The sequence below is a fragment of the Lutra lutra genome, chromosome 9 (assembly GCF_902655055.1).
Source record: "Lutra lutra chromosome 9, mLutLut1.2, whole genome shotgun sequence".
In the NCBI taxonomy this organism is placed as follows: domain Eukaryota; kingdom Metazoa; phylum Chordata; class Mammalia; order Carnivora; family Mustelidae; genus Lutra; species Lutra lutra.
Genome location: NC_062286.1, coordinates 6,090,205 through 6,107,225, shown reverse-complemented (window position 1 = coordinate 6,107,225; position 17,021 = coordinate 6,090,205). Strand labels below are relative to the sequence as shown.

Genomic DNA, 17,021 nt, shown 5'->3' with positions numbered 1-17,021 from the left:
CATCCTTGACTTTTTTTTTTTTTAATCTCCAGTCACATAGTTTCTTTGATTTTACATCCAGAATCTCTCTTCTGGGTATTTTGATAGGTTAAAAGGTCAAATATGGGGGATTTTATATTGTTCAAGCTCATATCTCTCATTTCTTCTTCATTTCCTGTGGGTTATTTTGGTCGTTCCCTGACTGGTGTCCAGAGTTCTATTTTTTCTTTCCTGGGCTACATACACTGCTGAGAGATTAACTTTCCTAGAATCCTACCAGTGTGCCATCTCCCTCTTCCTGCTTTTGCTCAAAAACTGTCAGTTTCTCAGCTTTATCTGCCGTATATTAGTCAGGGCTGTTTGGAAGGCACGGAACAGAGACTTACTCTTTTACCTCAGGGAAAAGGAGATTTATGGGACTTAATGAGAATCAGCAAGAAATCAGGATCCAAGGCAGCTTCACCTTCTGCCTCTCTCTCAGGGACTGCATTTGTTTTCTTACGTCTCTATTCATATCTGTTAGGTTCTCTCTGCCGACTGGTTATCTCAAAACTGTATCATTTGGCACATGGCCCATAATGACTGAGTCTTTGGTTTCTGATTCCCAGTTCTGAAGAGAGGAATCTTATTGGCCCGGCTTATGTTTTTGAGCACTCACATGTCCCAGATCATGTGCCGATCCCTGATAATGGCTGATGGTAGAAAACAGGGCTGTAGAGGGTAGCAGAGCCTGTGGGCAGGCAAAGACCTACGGATGAGGCACGTTTAGTTCACCTATGCAGTTATTCAGCTTGATAGTTACTGTGATTCTATTTGGTATATTCCTGTGATAGGTTCTAGGGATATAAGGACAAAGGAGAGACAGCCCTTATCCTTGAAGAAGTTACAGATCTAACCAATCACCTTCACTTCTGGTGCTAGCACTTATTTTTTACTTAAACATTCCATTCATGCTATTCATTGTTTCTTGGGTGTACGCTACATAGGCACTTGGCTGTCCATGTTTATCTTCACCTGACAATACCAAGGTCTAACTGTGCGTGCCAGGCCAGTTCCTGACAGTCGGGGCTGCTTTTCTCTTGTTCAGCTCCAATTTTGTAGGCATTACGCCAGATATAAGGTGGGTCTTTCCTCAAGAACTTGGAGTTTAGAGTTGTGGACAAGAATGAATAAAATGGTATATGAGCCGTCAAAGCCGAGGCATATCCACAGGTTATAGAGACTGAGTTCAGGGCACTGGCCCTGCTTAGAGCAAGCAGCCAGTCGGTGGAGGCTTCCAGAAGAAGATAATGTTAGAGCCAGTCCATAAGCATGAGTAGAAACTGTCCAGGCATATCTGCGGAGGATGGGCTTTCTAAGCTGAGGGAGAAGTAAATGCAGAGGCCTGGAAAAAAAAAAGTGTGGGTCAGCCAAGGGTTGCAAGCAGATTAGTCAGCCTGGACCTGGAAGAGTGGAAGTGAGTAGGGAAGCAGCTTTGGGTCAAGGGTGGGAGGGATGGGGCTGGGGAGGGGAGACAGAGGTGAAGCTAGAATGGTGAGATGGGGCCAGATTGCGAAGGGTCTACAAGTCTTCATAATCATAATCCAGAACTGTGTTTATGAATCCTCACTGCTCTACACAGAGCATAGCTTTTCATAGGAATTACAGAATTGAATCTTTACAGCAGCTTTCAAAGGTTTTGAGGGTTTCAGTCCTTTGAATAAACTTTTGGGTAATAAAGCAATCATCATTTGTTCTCCCAGCATGAATTTATGGGGAACTAAGAAGAATTTTAAAGAAGTGTATTTTAGGTCACTCTTGGTTCAGTGTGGCAGCTTGGTTGAAGTGGGGTGGAGAGAGGAGATGTAAGTTGGGGGCTATCATATCGATCCAGGTGAGAGATGGTATGGTAGAAATTCTTAGGACAGGTTCCTAGATTACAACAGTTTCCTCTTTTCTGGAAACATTGCCAATACTATGTGACCTTTCACCCCTTCCCAGTCCTGTGACTATAGTTCATTGGTTCCAGTAGCACTTGGCCCAATGTGGGACTTTTGAATCTGGGGACAAAGAATAATCTGCTTTCTCTGAGAAACTGTCTGACTTGGACTAGATAGCTGTTGGCAGCCAAATTCCCATTTGTGTAGAAGAAGTTGATCTATAACAAAAGTAGATTAAGCCAACAGAGAATGAGAATTCCACTGGCATTTGCAGTCCAGTGGCACCCACCCTTCCCACAATGTGGTTATGGGAAATAAATCAGTATCCTTATTTCCTGTCTTCCTTAAGCTAGTTTAAATTTGTTTCTTGTACCCGAAGGAGTCTTGATTCGCATAGATGGTGAATGCCCTAAACTAGGGCACTGAGAGTCTGGTTGGCTGATGTCAGATGTTAGGAAATGCGGTAGACAGAAAATGGTAATGGTTGTACTCTGGAGAGAGTGGTTGATGCTTTGAAACAGTGGACGTGAGGATGGTGCTCAAAATGGAAGGAGTGAATTGAGCAAAGGCAGGTGTGCGGAGCAGCCTGCAGGTAGGGACAACTTTGACCGTGGCTGGGCTGTGGGAGGGTGTGGCGCAGATATCAAGAGGTAAGAGTGGTAGTTAGAGCCAGATCCTGGATGCCTTACTGAGGAGTTAGACTTCATCTTACAAGATGTGAGAACACATGAAGACATGGATATTGGTGACAACTGTTAATAAAAATCTCTTACTGGTTTGCTATGACAGAAGTATCATATTCTTAGATATGTGATATACAGCATAGGGAGTACAGTCAGTAGTATTGTAATAACTTTGTGTGGTGACGGATGGCACCTGAAATTAATAGGATATTGTATGTCCATTATAGTTCAGGAAAAAAAGTATCATATTCTGGAAAATTAGGAAATAAACTTTCTAAAAAAATAAAAATTACATTAATGCCATCAACATTTAATCTGTTTCATTTCAGTATTTAATAATGTATATATTTACAATAGTTGAGATGCTGTGAATATAGTTTTTTTAGTTAATTTTTTCTGCCACTGAATATATCACAAGCATTTTTTTGTCAATATATTTTTTAGCAACATTTGGTGACTGTATATTATTCCACTGTGTGAACACATTATAATTTATGTAATCTCCCATCCTAAATTTCTCGTTATGAATAAAATTGTGTTGTACATAAAAATCTTTGTCCATGTTTCCTGTGTTTTTAGAATTGATACGTAGGGGTGAAGTTACATAACTTTTTTGATGATTTTTGAAAAGTAAAGTATTATTGAGATACAATTTACATCAAATTGTTTATCCTTTTTACTGTCCAGTTGTGAGTTTTGACAAATGCATGTAAGCTTGTAACTACCACCACAAGCAGAAGATAGAATAGTTCAAGAACTCCCCAAACTCTCTTAAACCCCAGTGTAGTCCCCTCTTTCTCCTCCTTTAGACTGACAACCTCTGATCTATTTTCTGTCCCTATAGTTTTTCTTTTCCAGAATATCATATAAATGGAATCATATAGTGGAATAGTTTCTGTCTTCTAGTCCCCAGAGATAGACTTCTAATCCATGTGCAAAACACATCACCCTATCCCGAGGCCCCCAAAGTCTCAGCTCATTACAGTATTAATAACTCAAGAGTCCAAAAATCTCATTTGAATCTTGTTAGCTCTCAAGTTCTAAATCTGATTATCTAAATCAGGTATGAGTGAGGCTCTGGGTAGAGTCCATCTTGAGGCATGATTCCTGTCCCTCTGTGAACCTCTGAAACTCGAGAAATAAGTCACGTGCTATCAAATACAATGCAGGGACAAACATGGGATACCAGTAATTGACATTGCTCAAGAAAAGGGAAAATGGAAGGACAACATTTTTAATTTTGGTGAACTCTGATTTATCACTTTTCTTTTCTTTGAGGACCATGCTTTTAGTATTATATCAAAGAAATCGTTGCTTAATCCAAAATAGTCTTATGTTACCTTCCAGAAGTTTTGTGCTTTTAGATATTTAGGTCAATTTTAGCATATGTATTTCGTTCAAGGTATGCATTGAAATCTGTTTATTTGCATTTGGATGTCCCAGTTGGGTAAAACAACATGCCTTCTTTTTTTGAATTTACATTCAGTAGCAGTAGATGGGCAATAAACACACAATATGATATATTTGCAATGGTGGTAAGTGCCACGGAGAATATAAAGCAGGGCCAAGGGGTGGGAGTGGGGACCGCTGTGGAGGATATGTGAGGTTGTTACTGTGCTACATCACAGGGTCAGGTTAGAATTTCCTAATCAGGGATTGAAGGAAGAGAGGGAGAAAGCCATGTGCATTTCTGGTGGAAGAGATTTAGGCAGACAGAATCCCTGAGGTGGCAGAGTGCTTGGTGTGTTGAAGCTGTGAAATGGGTAAGGAGGAGTGGTTGGAGATGAGGTCACTTAGAGTGGAGACCAAGGTAACACGTGGGATTTGAGTTCTTTGAGAAGCTGTTGGAGGGCTTTGAGCAAGGCAGGATGGAGTCCGACTTGGTGCTCTTGCAGGAAGGGCTCTTCAGTGAGCAGCCGAGGCAGTAGCCTCTCCTGGGAGCTTATCAAAGATGTGGACTCGGGCTGCACCCACACCCGTCAGATCAGAATCTCTGACGGTGGGACGCCTGGGTGGCTCAGTGGGTTAAGCTGCTGCCTTCGGCTCGGGTCATGATCTCAGGGTCCTGGGATCGAGTCCCGCATCGGGCTCTCTGCTCAGCAGGGAGCCTGCTTCCCCCTCTCTCTTTCTCTGCCTGCCTCTCTGTCTACTTGTGATCTCTCTCTGTCAAATAAACAAATAAAATCTTAAAAAAAAAAAAAAGAATCTCTGACGGTAAGGGCCAGGCATCAGGGTTTTACAAGCTCTGTAGCTGATTCTGATGCATATTACGGTTTTAGAAGCTCTGGTCAGACCTATGTTTTTAGAAGATCGCTGTGGTTGCCTTGTGGAGGATAGACTGTGGGGAAGGCAAATGCAAGCAGGAAGAGCAGTTGGGATCTAGATGGGAAGTCACAGTGACTTGGACCAGGGTGGTTGTGATGGAGGTGGTGAGAAGCAGTTGGATGTGAAATATGTTTTATAGGTGAAGCTGAAAGGACTTGCTAATAGATTGAATGCAGAGTGTAGAGGACAAGGTAAGTTCATGGATAATTCCATGGAAGAATGGAGCTGGAGCTGCCATTTATGGAGATGCAGGAGCAGTGGGGACTTTCTTCTGTTTAGGGGCGGTGATGAGGATGGCGTGGGAGACACATCTGGGATTTGGATGAGTTAAGATTGAGATGTGTGAGAGTCTTGGGAAGGGAGGAGTAGGCATTTTGACAGCTGAGCTGTGGGGCCTTGCTTTTATTCCTGACAGTGGAGGTGTGTTTATACAAGTTAAGGTTAAAAATGATTATATAGTTAATAGTAAATTAGTTTTTTTCCTAATCGCAAATTATGTGTATTTTATCTAATCTGCCTTTAACAGGTATTGGAATAAAGTTAACTACAGCTTTCTGTGAAAATGTCAGTTCTGATATCACAGAGTGTAATAAATTATGTAGAAGAAGAAAACATTCCTGCCCTGAAAGCTCTTCTTGAAAAATGCAAAGATGTAGATGAGAGAAATGAGGTAAGACCACGTCCCCCCTCACCCCCTTTTTTTTTTTCACGCCTAGTGTGGGGCTTGAACTCATAACCCTGGAATAAGGAGTTAGATGCTCTACTGACTAAGCCAGCCAGGCACCCCCAAGACCAAGTTTCTAAAATTAAATTCTTTTCACAAATATTTGTTGACTATCGACTACTGTGTACAAGGCATTGTGCTAAGAATACAGGTGAGTATGAAATATAAAGTTAAGCTTGGTCAGATTGTTAAAAGTACTTCAAAGGGGCACCTGCGTGGCTCCGAGGGTTAAACCTCTACCTTCAGCTCAGGTCCTGGGATCAAGCCCCACATCGGGCTATCTGCTCAGCCTGGAGCCTGCTTCTCCCTCTCTTTCTGCCTGCTGCTCTGCCTACTTGTGATCTCTCTCTCTCTCTGTCAAATAAATAAGTAAAACCTTAAAAAAAAAGTACCTCAAATTCCATACTTTTGGAATACATTTGAACTTACATGATTGAATATGGAATTTAGATTTATGATTGACTCTTTTCTTTTAGATGAAATAATCAGTACTTGGGCAGTTTGATTACTAAAGTCTGAAGTGTTTCTAGGAAGTTTTAGAGAACTTCTAGACCCAGTTTTTTTAGAAATAGATTAACTAGACAAAATATTTCAAATATTTTCTTTTTTTTTTTAAGATTATTTATTTATTTATTTGACAGAGAGAGATCACAAGTAGACAGAGAGGCAGGCAGAGAGAGAGAGAGAGAGAGGGAAGCAGGCTCCCCGCTGAGCAGAATGCCCGATGCGGGACTCGATCCCAGGACCCTGGGATCATGACCTGAGCCGAAGGCAGCGGCTTAACCCACTGAGCCACCCAGGCGCCCCTCAAATATTTTCTTTATTGGAATCTTAGTTCTCTTTCTAACTTATTCATTCCACACACTTAGGGATTTTAAAGAGCCTACATCTTTAAGACAGTTAAATAGGTCATGTGTTTTGTTTAACAAGATAGGGAAGTATATATTTACCATTTTCATTAACTTCTATTAGGTATTTCTATTCAACAATTAAGTAAGCTGTTGACTGTATTTTATCATAAAGCACCATAGTACAGCATTTTAGGGACTAAGAAACTTTTTGTATGAAATTTTTAAGTGTCAAAGTTTGTATTTTAAAAATTTAAGAAAAATGAAACTTTAGGGGCACCTGACTGGCTCAGCTTGAAGAGCATGTGACTGTTTATCTTGTGATTGTGAGTTTGAGCCTCACATTGGGTGCAGAGCTTACTTAAAAATAAATGAATGCATGAATGAGTGAATGAATAAACTTAAGAAAAAAACCCAAAACTTTCTTAAAACTGTATTTTAAATGTAACATAATTTTTTTGCCAGTGGATAAGGTGAATGAGGAGTGATACATATATATGTATGTCTGTATGTGTATACATATATGTGTCTGTGTATGCAGACATGTAAAGAGTTTCATTTTTTTTGCTGTGGGGAAAAAACATAAAATTTATCATCTGAACCATTTCATTTGTGTTCATTCATGCAACTGGTGCATAATGTTGTGAAATATCTCCAGAACTTCAAATCTAAAACTCCATACCTATAAAACAGCACCTGCCTAGTTCTTTCTCTTACCAGCCCCGGGTAACTGCTCTTCCACTTTCTGTTCCTAGGAGTTTGACTCCTCTCAGTACTTCATAAAAGTGGAATCATACAATATTTGTCTTTGTGATGGCTGATTTCACTTAGCATAATATCCTTAAAGTTCAATCATGTTGTGGCATATGACAAGATTTCTTTCCTTCTTATTTTTTAATTTTATTTTTTAAAAGATTTTATTTTATTTATGTGAGAGAGAGAGGGAAAAAACAACAAAGGAGCAGTGAGGAGGGCAGAAGCAGAGGGAGTAGCAGGGAGCCTGATGCGGGACTTGATCCCAGGACCTTGGGATCATGACCTGAGCCAAAGGTAGACACTTAACTGACTGAGCCACCTACACATCCTGATTTCTTTCCTTTTTAAAGCTGAATACTATTCCATTGAATTTTGCTTATGCATTTATCTATTGATGGACATTTGGGTTTTTTCTTCCTCTTGTCTATTGTGAATAGTGCTGCTATGAACACGAATATGCAAATATTGCAAATGTTTTTAAAGTTGTGGAATCAGCAGTTATTACTTATGATTATGATTATTATTTTTGACATAGGGTACCTGATTTCATTAAACATTAACTGTCATAAAGAAATATTAACATAGAATTTTGTTAATGCATAGCACAATTTGTTATTGCGATAACCTTATGAGAGTTAATGATTTTATTGAATCAGCTCCTTTAATTTGCATAGCGACTCTATAAAGAATAGTGCTGTTATTTATCTTGATTTACAGGTAAATGGCTTAATTCCTTAGCTTCCTATTCCAGATACTGTCTGGTAGAACCCAAATTTGAACTCTGTTCTATTTCAGACTGTAATCTGTTTATGCTCTATTGCCATTGTTTGCATTTTCAGAATAAGTTCATCTAATGATGTGCCGATATTTTCAGTGTTCCTATATGTTCCTGTATGTTTTGGTTAGACCACAGTATGTTTTGGTTAGGTAACTCTTCTGTGATTATGCGTTGTCAATAATTGTTCTACATAAATAAGAGAGAAAATTTGTAGCTGGAAATTGTTTGTTGTTATAAAGAGCTGCTTACAAGAGTAGTTGTTTTATTAGCATTTAACTGATACTAATAGTATTTATTTTTACAATTTTTAATATTTATTTATTTATTTAGAGAGCACACAAGAGGAGGGAGGTGCAGAGGGAGAGGGATCATCTCAAGCAGACTAGTGTGGAGCCTGATTTGGGGCTCGAGCTCACAACCCTGAGATCATGACCTGAGGTGAAATCAAGAGTCAGCTGCTCAACTGAATGAGCCACCCAGGCACCCCTGATTTTTTTTTTAAACTTTTTTTTTTTTTTTTTTTTTTTTTACAGATTTTATTTATTTGACAGAGATCACACGTAGGCAGAGAGGCAGGTAGAGAGAGAGGAAGGGAAGCAGGCTCCCCGCTGAGCAGAGAGCCCAATGTGGGGCTCCATCCCAGGACCCTGGGATCATGACCTGAGCCGAAAGCAGAGGCTTTAACCCACTGAGCCACCCAGGCACCCCAGCACCCCTGATTTTAATGGTATTTATATTTAAGTTTAGTATTGCATTGGTTGAAATTGGAGTTTTAAAATAGTGATTGGAAACAACCTGGATTGTTTAGTTATGGCTCAGTGTGAGGGTTGGAGAGAAAGTAGCTTTCTCAAGGCCTTTTTTGGTATTTTGCGTCTATAGCTATGGATAAAATGTAAATTTTTTAGAATTCTGTAAAGTTGTATGGATTTTTTTTCTTTCTTGCCCTTTAAAGTATTTAATTAAATTATATTAATGTGTTTTATCAATCTTGAAAAAGTCTCTTAAAGATTACATCAATAAAATAAAATAATGTGGGGAAAATTGCCATACTGTGTTTTAGCATATAATTGGCTGCCATCAGTAAATGCTAATTTCTTGCCTTCTTTTCTCTCTGCTTTATTTGTAAACTAGGTAGCTCTTGGCCTGTGAATATTCTCGATGATGATGGATCTTTGCCCTTTGTCTCTCTACTTTCCTTTCCTTTCCTTTTTTCCCTCTCCTCTCCTCTCCTCTCCTTTCCTCTCCTCAAAAAGAACAAAGTTACTCTCAGCTCTTCTTGGTACAAGATTATGGTGCTGAGGTTGGACAGTATTTTCCTAGGAAGATGAAGTGGGACTTAAAATTCAAGGGGTGCACTTTGTTATGTGCTTAGAAATAGGCTCTAAGGGAAATTTCAAAGGAGAATTTAAAAATGTTTTAGTTTCAGTACAATTATTAGAAGAAGTATATATGCTGCCAAGGGTCATGGTTAATGAGGTCTAGGACATCTGAATAAAGAGAAGTAGGACTGCCTAGGACTTGGGGAGAGCAAAGAGATGCTGAATAGGAAATATTTTTGCATTGTAGTCTTCTGGGAAGCTGAGATAAGTATGAGACCTGTTGGGGGATCTTTGGTTGGTGCAGTGTTTATTTAATGTGTTTTGGCTTGAGATTTTTATAAAATAGGGGTTAAATCAGTTATGTGGTTCTGTGTATTTTGGGAAGCAGTGGACTTGGGGTTTACTGGGATGTGTGGGATTAGGTATGGAAGGGGCCTTTAGTGATTCATTTTGAAGTGGAAGAATAAAGTTGTCATGGCTGTTTTTAAGTACTCTGTCTCTGCAAGTATAGTTATCAGATTGGTTAAGCAAGAATTAATAGAATAAATAAATGTTTTGTTATAAGACCTAGCTTATAAGGTAACTTTTCTTCTATCTTTGAGAATCTAATAAAACTTCATGGTAACCTTTTTTGAAAATTACTTTTCTCTTTGATTAGTGTAGCTGTAAAAGGTGTATCAGTTGAGAATTCCTTGGACTGCATGTAATAGCTCCTAAAACAGTGTCTTAATCAAAGTAAGGTCTGATTTTTCTCATATGATGACAAACTGGAGGAAGCATTCCAAGGCTGATAGGAGAGTTTCAGGATTTCTTCTCAGGCTCTTTCTGCCCATCGCTCCACTCCTCACTGCATGCTGGTCACTGCATATCCGCCGTCTTGCTATAACTCCAGCGTTGCATATGGGGCAAGAAGAAGGAAAAAGACGTCCTGGTTGAGCTAGTCTAACTACTGAGCTGTCCTGGCGACTTGGCTAGAGCAGTATCATGGGATTATTTCCAGCTGCAAGGGAAGCTGAACAATGTGGGGTTTTTTTGTTTGTTTGTTTTATGTTTTTTTTTTTTTTTTTTTTTTTAGCTGAGCGCATTGCTAAACAATATCCCCTAAACAAAATCCCATCATTCTGGATACTGGAAAGACAACTAATATTTAGTTTTTGCAAGAGAAACTGATAACTACTCAGGTCTTTTGTCTGGCTTGTTTCTAGTTACCAGATTTATACCATCTTTCTTATTTGAGTTATAGGTATTTATGCACATTTATGTTATTTTTTTCCCTTACAGTTCTAGAAGCACCTGTCTCTGTTGAACAATCTGAAATGTGACTGTGACCCCAGAAAGTAAACAGAAAGCTTCTGAGTCTCTACAATTACTAATCTGAAAACTCTAATATAAAATTCATACATCCTTAGGGCCATGGATTCACAATAATTGGCTTTAATTTATGTATTATACTGATGACTTAGTTACATCATTTTTTATCTCAGGTGATTAGAAGGGAGAAGGATGCTATAGAAAGTTTTTCAGAGAGGTGTTAGAGCTGGCAGAGGCAAGCTTGATGTAATAATTGATGTCCGTAGTTATGACTCAGTTGTGAACATGATGTTTAAGGTAATCTGTTCAACAAGTAGTAAGTAATATGTGCATTGCTTTTGAAAATAATGGTTATCATACAATATATAATCAAATTTAATGTTTAAGGGATAAACTTTTTCATCTGGAAAATCTATTTGTGCATAATACCTCATTCCATAATGACCTTGGTTGAATGACATATAATTTAGTATCCATTGTTATATAAGAATGTCTGTATTTAATCTGTTTATTTTTGTACTTTGTTTAAAGGCGTATTTGTGTTTAACTCTTTACCTGTATTACTCTTATAATAGCCTCTGTTTTATTTTGTCAGTTATTATAATTTGCTTTTTTTGTATGTTGCCACTGACAGATTTTTTAATTCTTTGAGACTTTACTTGCTCATTTACTTAACTAGTATTTGAGTACCTGTGTGACAGTCACTGTCCTTCGCACTGGCGATACAATATTATTTTTGCATCTACACTTATGTTGTTTTTTTCCGTACAGTGTGATATTATTTTCAGGTGTACCATTTAGTGATTCAGCACTTCCATACAATACCCGGGGCTCATGGCAAGTGCGCTCCTTAATCCCCATCACCTGTTTAGCCCATCCCCCACTCATCTACCCTCTGTAAACCATCAATTTGTTCTCTTCATTTTATTTTTTTAAAAGATTTTATTTATTTATTAGAGAGAGAGAGACAACAGCGAGAGAGGAAACACAAGCAGGGGGAGTGGGAGAGGGAGAAGCAGGCTTCCGGCTGAGCAGGGAGCCTGATCCTGGGCTTGATCCCAGGACACTGGGATCATGACTTGAGCTGAAGGCAGACATTTAATGACTGAGCCACTCAGGCGCCCCTGTTCTCTATATTTTGGAGTCTTTTTCTCAGTTTGCCTCTCTTTTTTGAGAAATACAGTATTAAATAAAAGAAAACAGACATGCTTCTCACCCTCAGAGCCTTTAGGAAAAATGGACAATGATCAGTTACTAATCACATAAATAAAAGTAATTACAAACGAAGATTAATATAGTAAAGAAAATTAGAGTGCATTAGTTAAGGTTCCTTGAGGGGTTGATGTTTGACCCAAGAGCTGAAAGATAGGTGGTAGTTAATTGGGTGAGACAGAGGGAAAACTTTGTGTGAGGGTCCAGAAGTGGGAAAGAGTTTAAGGGTATGTTGGTGAGGAGGGAATGGCACAGAGTAAGTTCTAAGGTAGTCCTGCCATGGCCACTGTAAGTATTTTGGTTCTGATCCAAAAAAGCACTAGAAAACCCAGAGGATTTTATGCAGAGAAACGATGTTAGAGATGTTATGCAGAGAAACATATTAGCATTTTAAAAAAATCACAGATATTTTCCCCTACACTGATAAACACATAGTAAGTAGATGCTTAAAAGAATAATTTGTCTAATTGAACTTAATTTTTGGTGTACATTTTGTCTTATATACCTTAGTATGTTTTAACACCTTCAGTACTACCACTGTCAGCCTAGTGCTCCTCCTCTGTTTCATCGACGGCACTTATGGAAGATGACCGTGTGTGTATCGTACTTGGGGTAGGTGAGTTTTGCTGCTGGAGGGAACCCATCCCAGGACCTGGCCGCCCAGGCCCTGACGCACTGTCTCAGAGCTCAGGAATTACTGTCTCTTACTTCTGTGGCTCATTCTAGGCACCCAGGCTGGGCAATCGTGGTGTAATGAGAAGAAGCTTTAGTTTGAGTTAAGGTTTTAAGGGAGATCTTAAAAAACGATATACATATTATATATAACACCTGTATTATTTCTGTTTATTGTTTTATTTTCCTGCCTCTTGCCCTGATGAACATCTTATATATACAGTTAAAATCACATTCTATATCATATCCTATCTGGTATTGTTAGAAAATTTGGTTACCATAGATTTGCTAAGATTTTTATACCCATTGTAGGAACTACTTTTCAGAGCCTAGTGTTCATGTTTTACTTATTTTGAATGAAATTGTAGTGCCAAAACCAGACTACTACTGCTGTAGTGAAAACATGTTTCAGGGACGCCTGGGTGGTTCATTCGGTTAAGTGTCTGCCTTCTGGTCAGGTCATGATGCCAGGGTCCTGGGACGGAGTCCCACATTAGGCTCCCTGCTCAGCGGGGAACCTGCTTCTCCCTCTGCCTGCTGCTCCCCCTGCCTATGCTCTCTCTCTGACAAATAAATAAAATCTTTAAAAAAATTTCGTTTTCTCTTTGACTTCTATATTATTAGGAGACTGAAAAGATTTCAAAGGTGTTTCTAAATTTAAGAAATTCTGTAAACAACGTTTAACATACTGTTGTGAAAACATAAGTGCGGTCTATCTAACTGCTGTGTTCCATAAAACCCTGTGTGTCTTTTTTATTCTCTAGTGTGGCCAGACACCACTGATGATAGCCGCTGAGCAAGGCAATCTGGAAATAGTGAAAGAATTAATTAAGAATGGAGCTAATTGCAATCTGGAAGATTTGGTATATATTAAAATAATCTACTTATTTGTTGTCTTTTTCTTTTCCTTAACTTTGTTTTTAAGAAGTGACTCAGAATTAGTAGATTACAATTACTCTTTCAGATCTAGCTTAAACTTTGCCTAATAATATACTAAGTCAGTTTTTAAAGGGGTGATGCAGGAGAGAAATTTTTATTTTTATTATTATTATTTTTTTACTATATGCTGGCTAACTGAACATAATAAAAAATGAAAAGAAATAAGACATTTTTACTTTAAATGAAAAGTTTCAGCTCTTCATGTTTTGTAAGTATAGATGGCTCTGGCTGAATAGGAGCACATATGCTTGAGTACTTGTGGCCTTTCTTTAAAAATCAAGGGCAGTAGTTTTTTCTTTACCACGTCGTTTCTAAATGTATCATATGGGATCACCTTAGTTTGATAGCCAGGGAACGTGCTCTTAAATCTGATGTCAGCCTCTTTATTTCAATTTATAGTAATGGTTGCCAGCCACAAGGATTAGCTTTAAGGTTTCGGTAGTCATCTTTTCTTTTTTTAAAAAAACGCAGTATGTGATTAGACGAGCCGTGAAAAGACTGCCCGAGCGCTTGGGCCCTGCGGCCTGATGCACAGAGACGTTCTTAACAGAGCCCGCGCTGCAGTGTTATTTTAGAGTGGTTCAGAGTGGGTCAGATCATGTCAGTTTGGTATGATCATTTGGTACGTAAACCTGAATTTAGTGTTCCTCACTTTGGATTGTTATTTTTGGTATTGAAATGGTGACATTGGTGACTGTGTGTTCAAGGATAACTGGACAGCGCTTATATCGGCATCAAAGGAAGGGCACGTGCACATCGTGGAGGAACTGCTTAAATGTGGGGTCAACCTGGAGCACCGCGACATGGTATGTATGTCAGTTATGATATGTTGTTTAATTAGCTGGAATCTTACGTAATAGATATGTCTGGAACATTGTATTTTTATGTGTGAGGTTATATTATAATAATGCTTTTAGGTTTTGGGGCTGTGCATTGACGACTCACAAGAATGTGTGAAAACCCAGGTGATATAATGATCATCTTTTAGAATACTCTTAGTCATCATTTTCAGTTTATTTCAGAGTTTAAAATTCAGAAATATTATTAAAAACAACTCATTAACTTTCAATGTACAATGTTTTAAAACTTTATGAGAGAATGGTTTCCTTTAAGAGGAACTTTAAGAGGGACAGTATAGTTTAAAAATATTTTCAGTTTAAAGTTATAACTTTCAGAGTAATATTTATAAATCTATTTTAAAAATGTGATTGTGTTCAGACATGCCATCTATACACATTACAGGTTTAACAAGAAATGATTCTTAATTATCTTAGTTCTTATGTGTTCCTGGCATCTCCTTAAACGTAAAGATGAAGAAAGAGATCATTTCCAGCTCATTTTTTCTACAAAATGTTCAGCCTTTTCCAAAGTTAATTTTAACAGTGGAAGAGAGGAAGGAATTGATCTGCCTTGATGTATAAAATGTGTACTACTCCGCTGATAATGCTTTATGAAGTGCAGGCAGTCTGAGTTTGTAAGAAACTGCAGTGTTCTACCATCTTGTGCTTACCATTATAATTTACACAGTGTGCTTCCCTCTATAATCTTGTATGTATTCTCAAACTGAATGAAGTAGGTGGTATACTTATTTTATAGGAAAATACAGAATCATTTATATCCTACTTATTTCTGAAAAGAAGTTAAAATATATTGCTATAAAAGTTGAGGGAGAAAAGATCATGATGTCAGTAAGCTAGGCAGAGGATGGGTCGGTGTGGCAGGTGAGAATAAACTGTGGTGTTCTCATCTTACTGGTATATAAAGTAGAAGGGAAGTGGGGGGGGGGTTACCTAGTTCTCAATATTTTATTAAAGGCACCAAACCAGTTAATCAGGTGAATTAATATAAGTGCCTATTCTATGCCTGGTCTCTTTATGTGCTTTTTAGCTTCTCTGTGGTTAGCTGACTTCCCAGAACAATCCTCTGGGCTAGGGATTCATCTCGTTCTCAGCGCACATAGTTCAGGAAATTGAAACTGAAAAGAAGTGCCCTTTGCCCAAAGCAGTCAGGCTGAGTGTTGAACCCAGGTCTGCCTTACTCCAAAGGTTTTTCTCTATTGCTTTTCCACATGTATTAATAGGGAGTTAGGAACCATAAAGTACACATTATGAATGTGTCAAACTTAGTAAGATTTGTACAAAATGATCTTAAGCTTTTTTAGTTTTTAATATGTTTATTTCCCCTAAGTAATTACCACAGCATCTTTTAACATATTTATGGAGTCTTTATGTTTGGCTTTAAAACACCAAAATTGGGGAAACTGAGGGCTGTGTCTCCCTGAATAGTTAGTGTTGAGGGACCCGAACCTCATAGGATTGGATGGGTGGTAGTAATGGCTGAGCTGTGACGGAAGGCAGAGCCCCTGGGACCTGTGCAGGAGAGGAGAGTGACCACCAGGGGTTGTCTTTGGGTCCAGGAAGAACCAGGATATAACATCTCGAAGTCTAGTGGGAATTTTTTTTTCATGTAAGGATTTTTTCTTAAGAGGACCTTTGTGGGTGCTAAACTAAAGGTATTAAATTCTAATCTTTTCATTTTGCAAATTCAGGTATAGTTTTCTCCTAGATTCTTGCATAGGGTGACATTATACAAATTAAAAGGAAAGCATGATATTCAAACAATTCTGGGCAGGCATTTTATTTTATTTTATTTTATGTTATTTTTTTTTAAAGATTTTATTTATTTATTTGTCATAGAGAGAGAAGCGAGAGTGAGCACAGGCAGACAGAATGGCAGGCAGAGGCAGAGGGAGAAGCAGGCTCCCTGCCAAGCAAGGAGCCCGATGTGGGACTCGATCCCAGGACGCTGGGATCATGACCTGAGCCGAAGGCAGCTGCTTAACCAACTGAGCCACCCAGGCGTCCCTGGGCAGGCATTTTAAAGATTAAAATGTTGGTGTATGTAAGACTTTATAACAAATGCCAAGCTCTATAATTTGACCTAAATAAATTGTCAGCCTTTCCTAGTCTTTGATGACCTTAACCCTTTTGAAGATTACTCCTTTGACATCTTATTTTTTATTTTTTATTTTTTTTAAAGATTTTATTTATTTATTTGACAGAGATCACAAGTAGGCAGAGAGGCAGGCAGAGAGAGAGAGAAGGGGAAGCAGGCTCCCCGCTGAGCAGAGAGCCTGATATGGGGCTCGGTCCCAGGACCCTGGGATCATGACCCGAGCTGAAGGCAGAGGCTTTAACGCACTGAGCCACCCAGGTGCCCCTATTTTTTATTTTTTACTATTTTATTTAGATTTTATTTATTAGAGAGAGAGAGAGGAGTGCATGCATGAGAGTGGGGGGAGGGGCACAGGGAGAGGGAGAAGCAGACTGTCCACTGAGCAGGGAGCCCAATGTGGGACTTGATCCCAGGACCCTAAGATCAAGACCTGAGCCACCCAGGGACCCCTCCTCTGGCATTTTTAGGGTGTCTCTCAATTTAGATTGTTTGATGTTTCTCGTGATTAGGTTGAGATTGTGCTCTGCTGGATAGGATAGCACAGAGATGGTGTTCTCTTCTCAGCGTACCACATGTAGGTACATAGTAGCAGGCCTGTCAC

General features: G+C 38.8%; 1 protein-coding gene across 20 annotated transcripts in view; it reads left to right on the top strand.

Moving 5' to 3' along the window:
* The window catches only part of KIDINS220 (kinase D interacting substrate 220), a 108,780-nt gene that overhangs the window by 1,579 nt on the left and 90,180 nt on the right, over window positions 1-17,021 (top strand). For all 20 annotated transcript variants that reach the window (XR_007129861.1, XM_047743814.1, XM_047743812.1 and 17 more), the window contains exons 2-4: window positions 5,433-5,576; window positions 13,291-13,389; window positions 14,173-14,271. Coding sequence is in view for 19 of the 20 variants with exons in the window: in XM_047743814.1 (XP_047599770.1) it covers window positions 5,469-5,576; window positions 13,291-13,389; window positions 14,173-14,271 (306 nt within the window). In the remaining variant the exon portion in view is untranslated. The remainder of the gene's footprint in view (window positions 1-5,432; window positions 5,577-13,290; window positions 13,390-14,172; window positions 14,272-17,021) is intronic.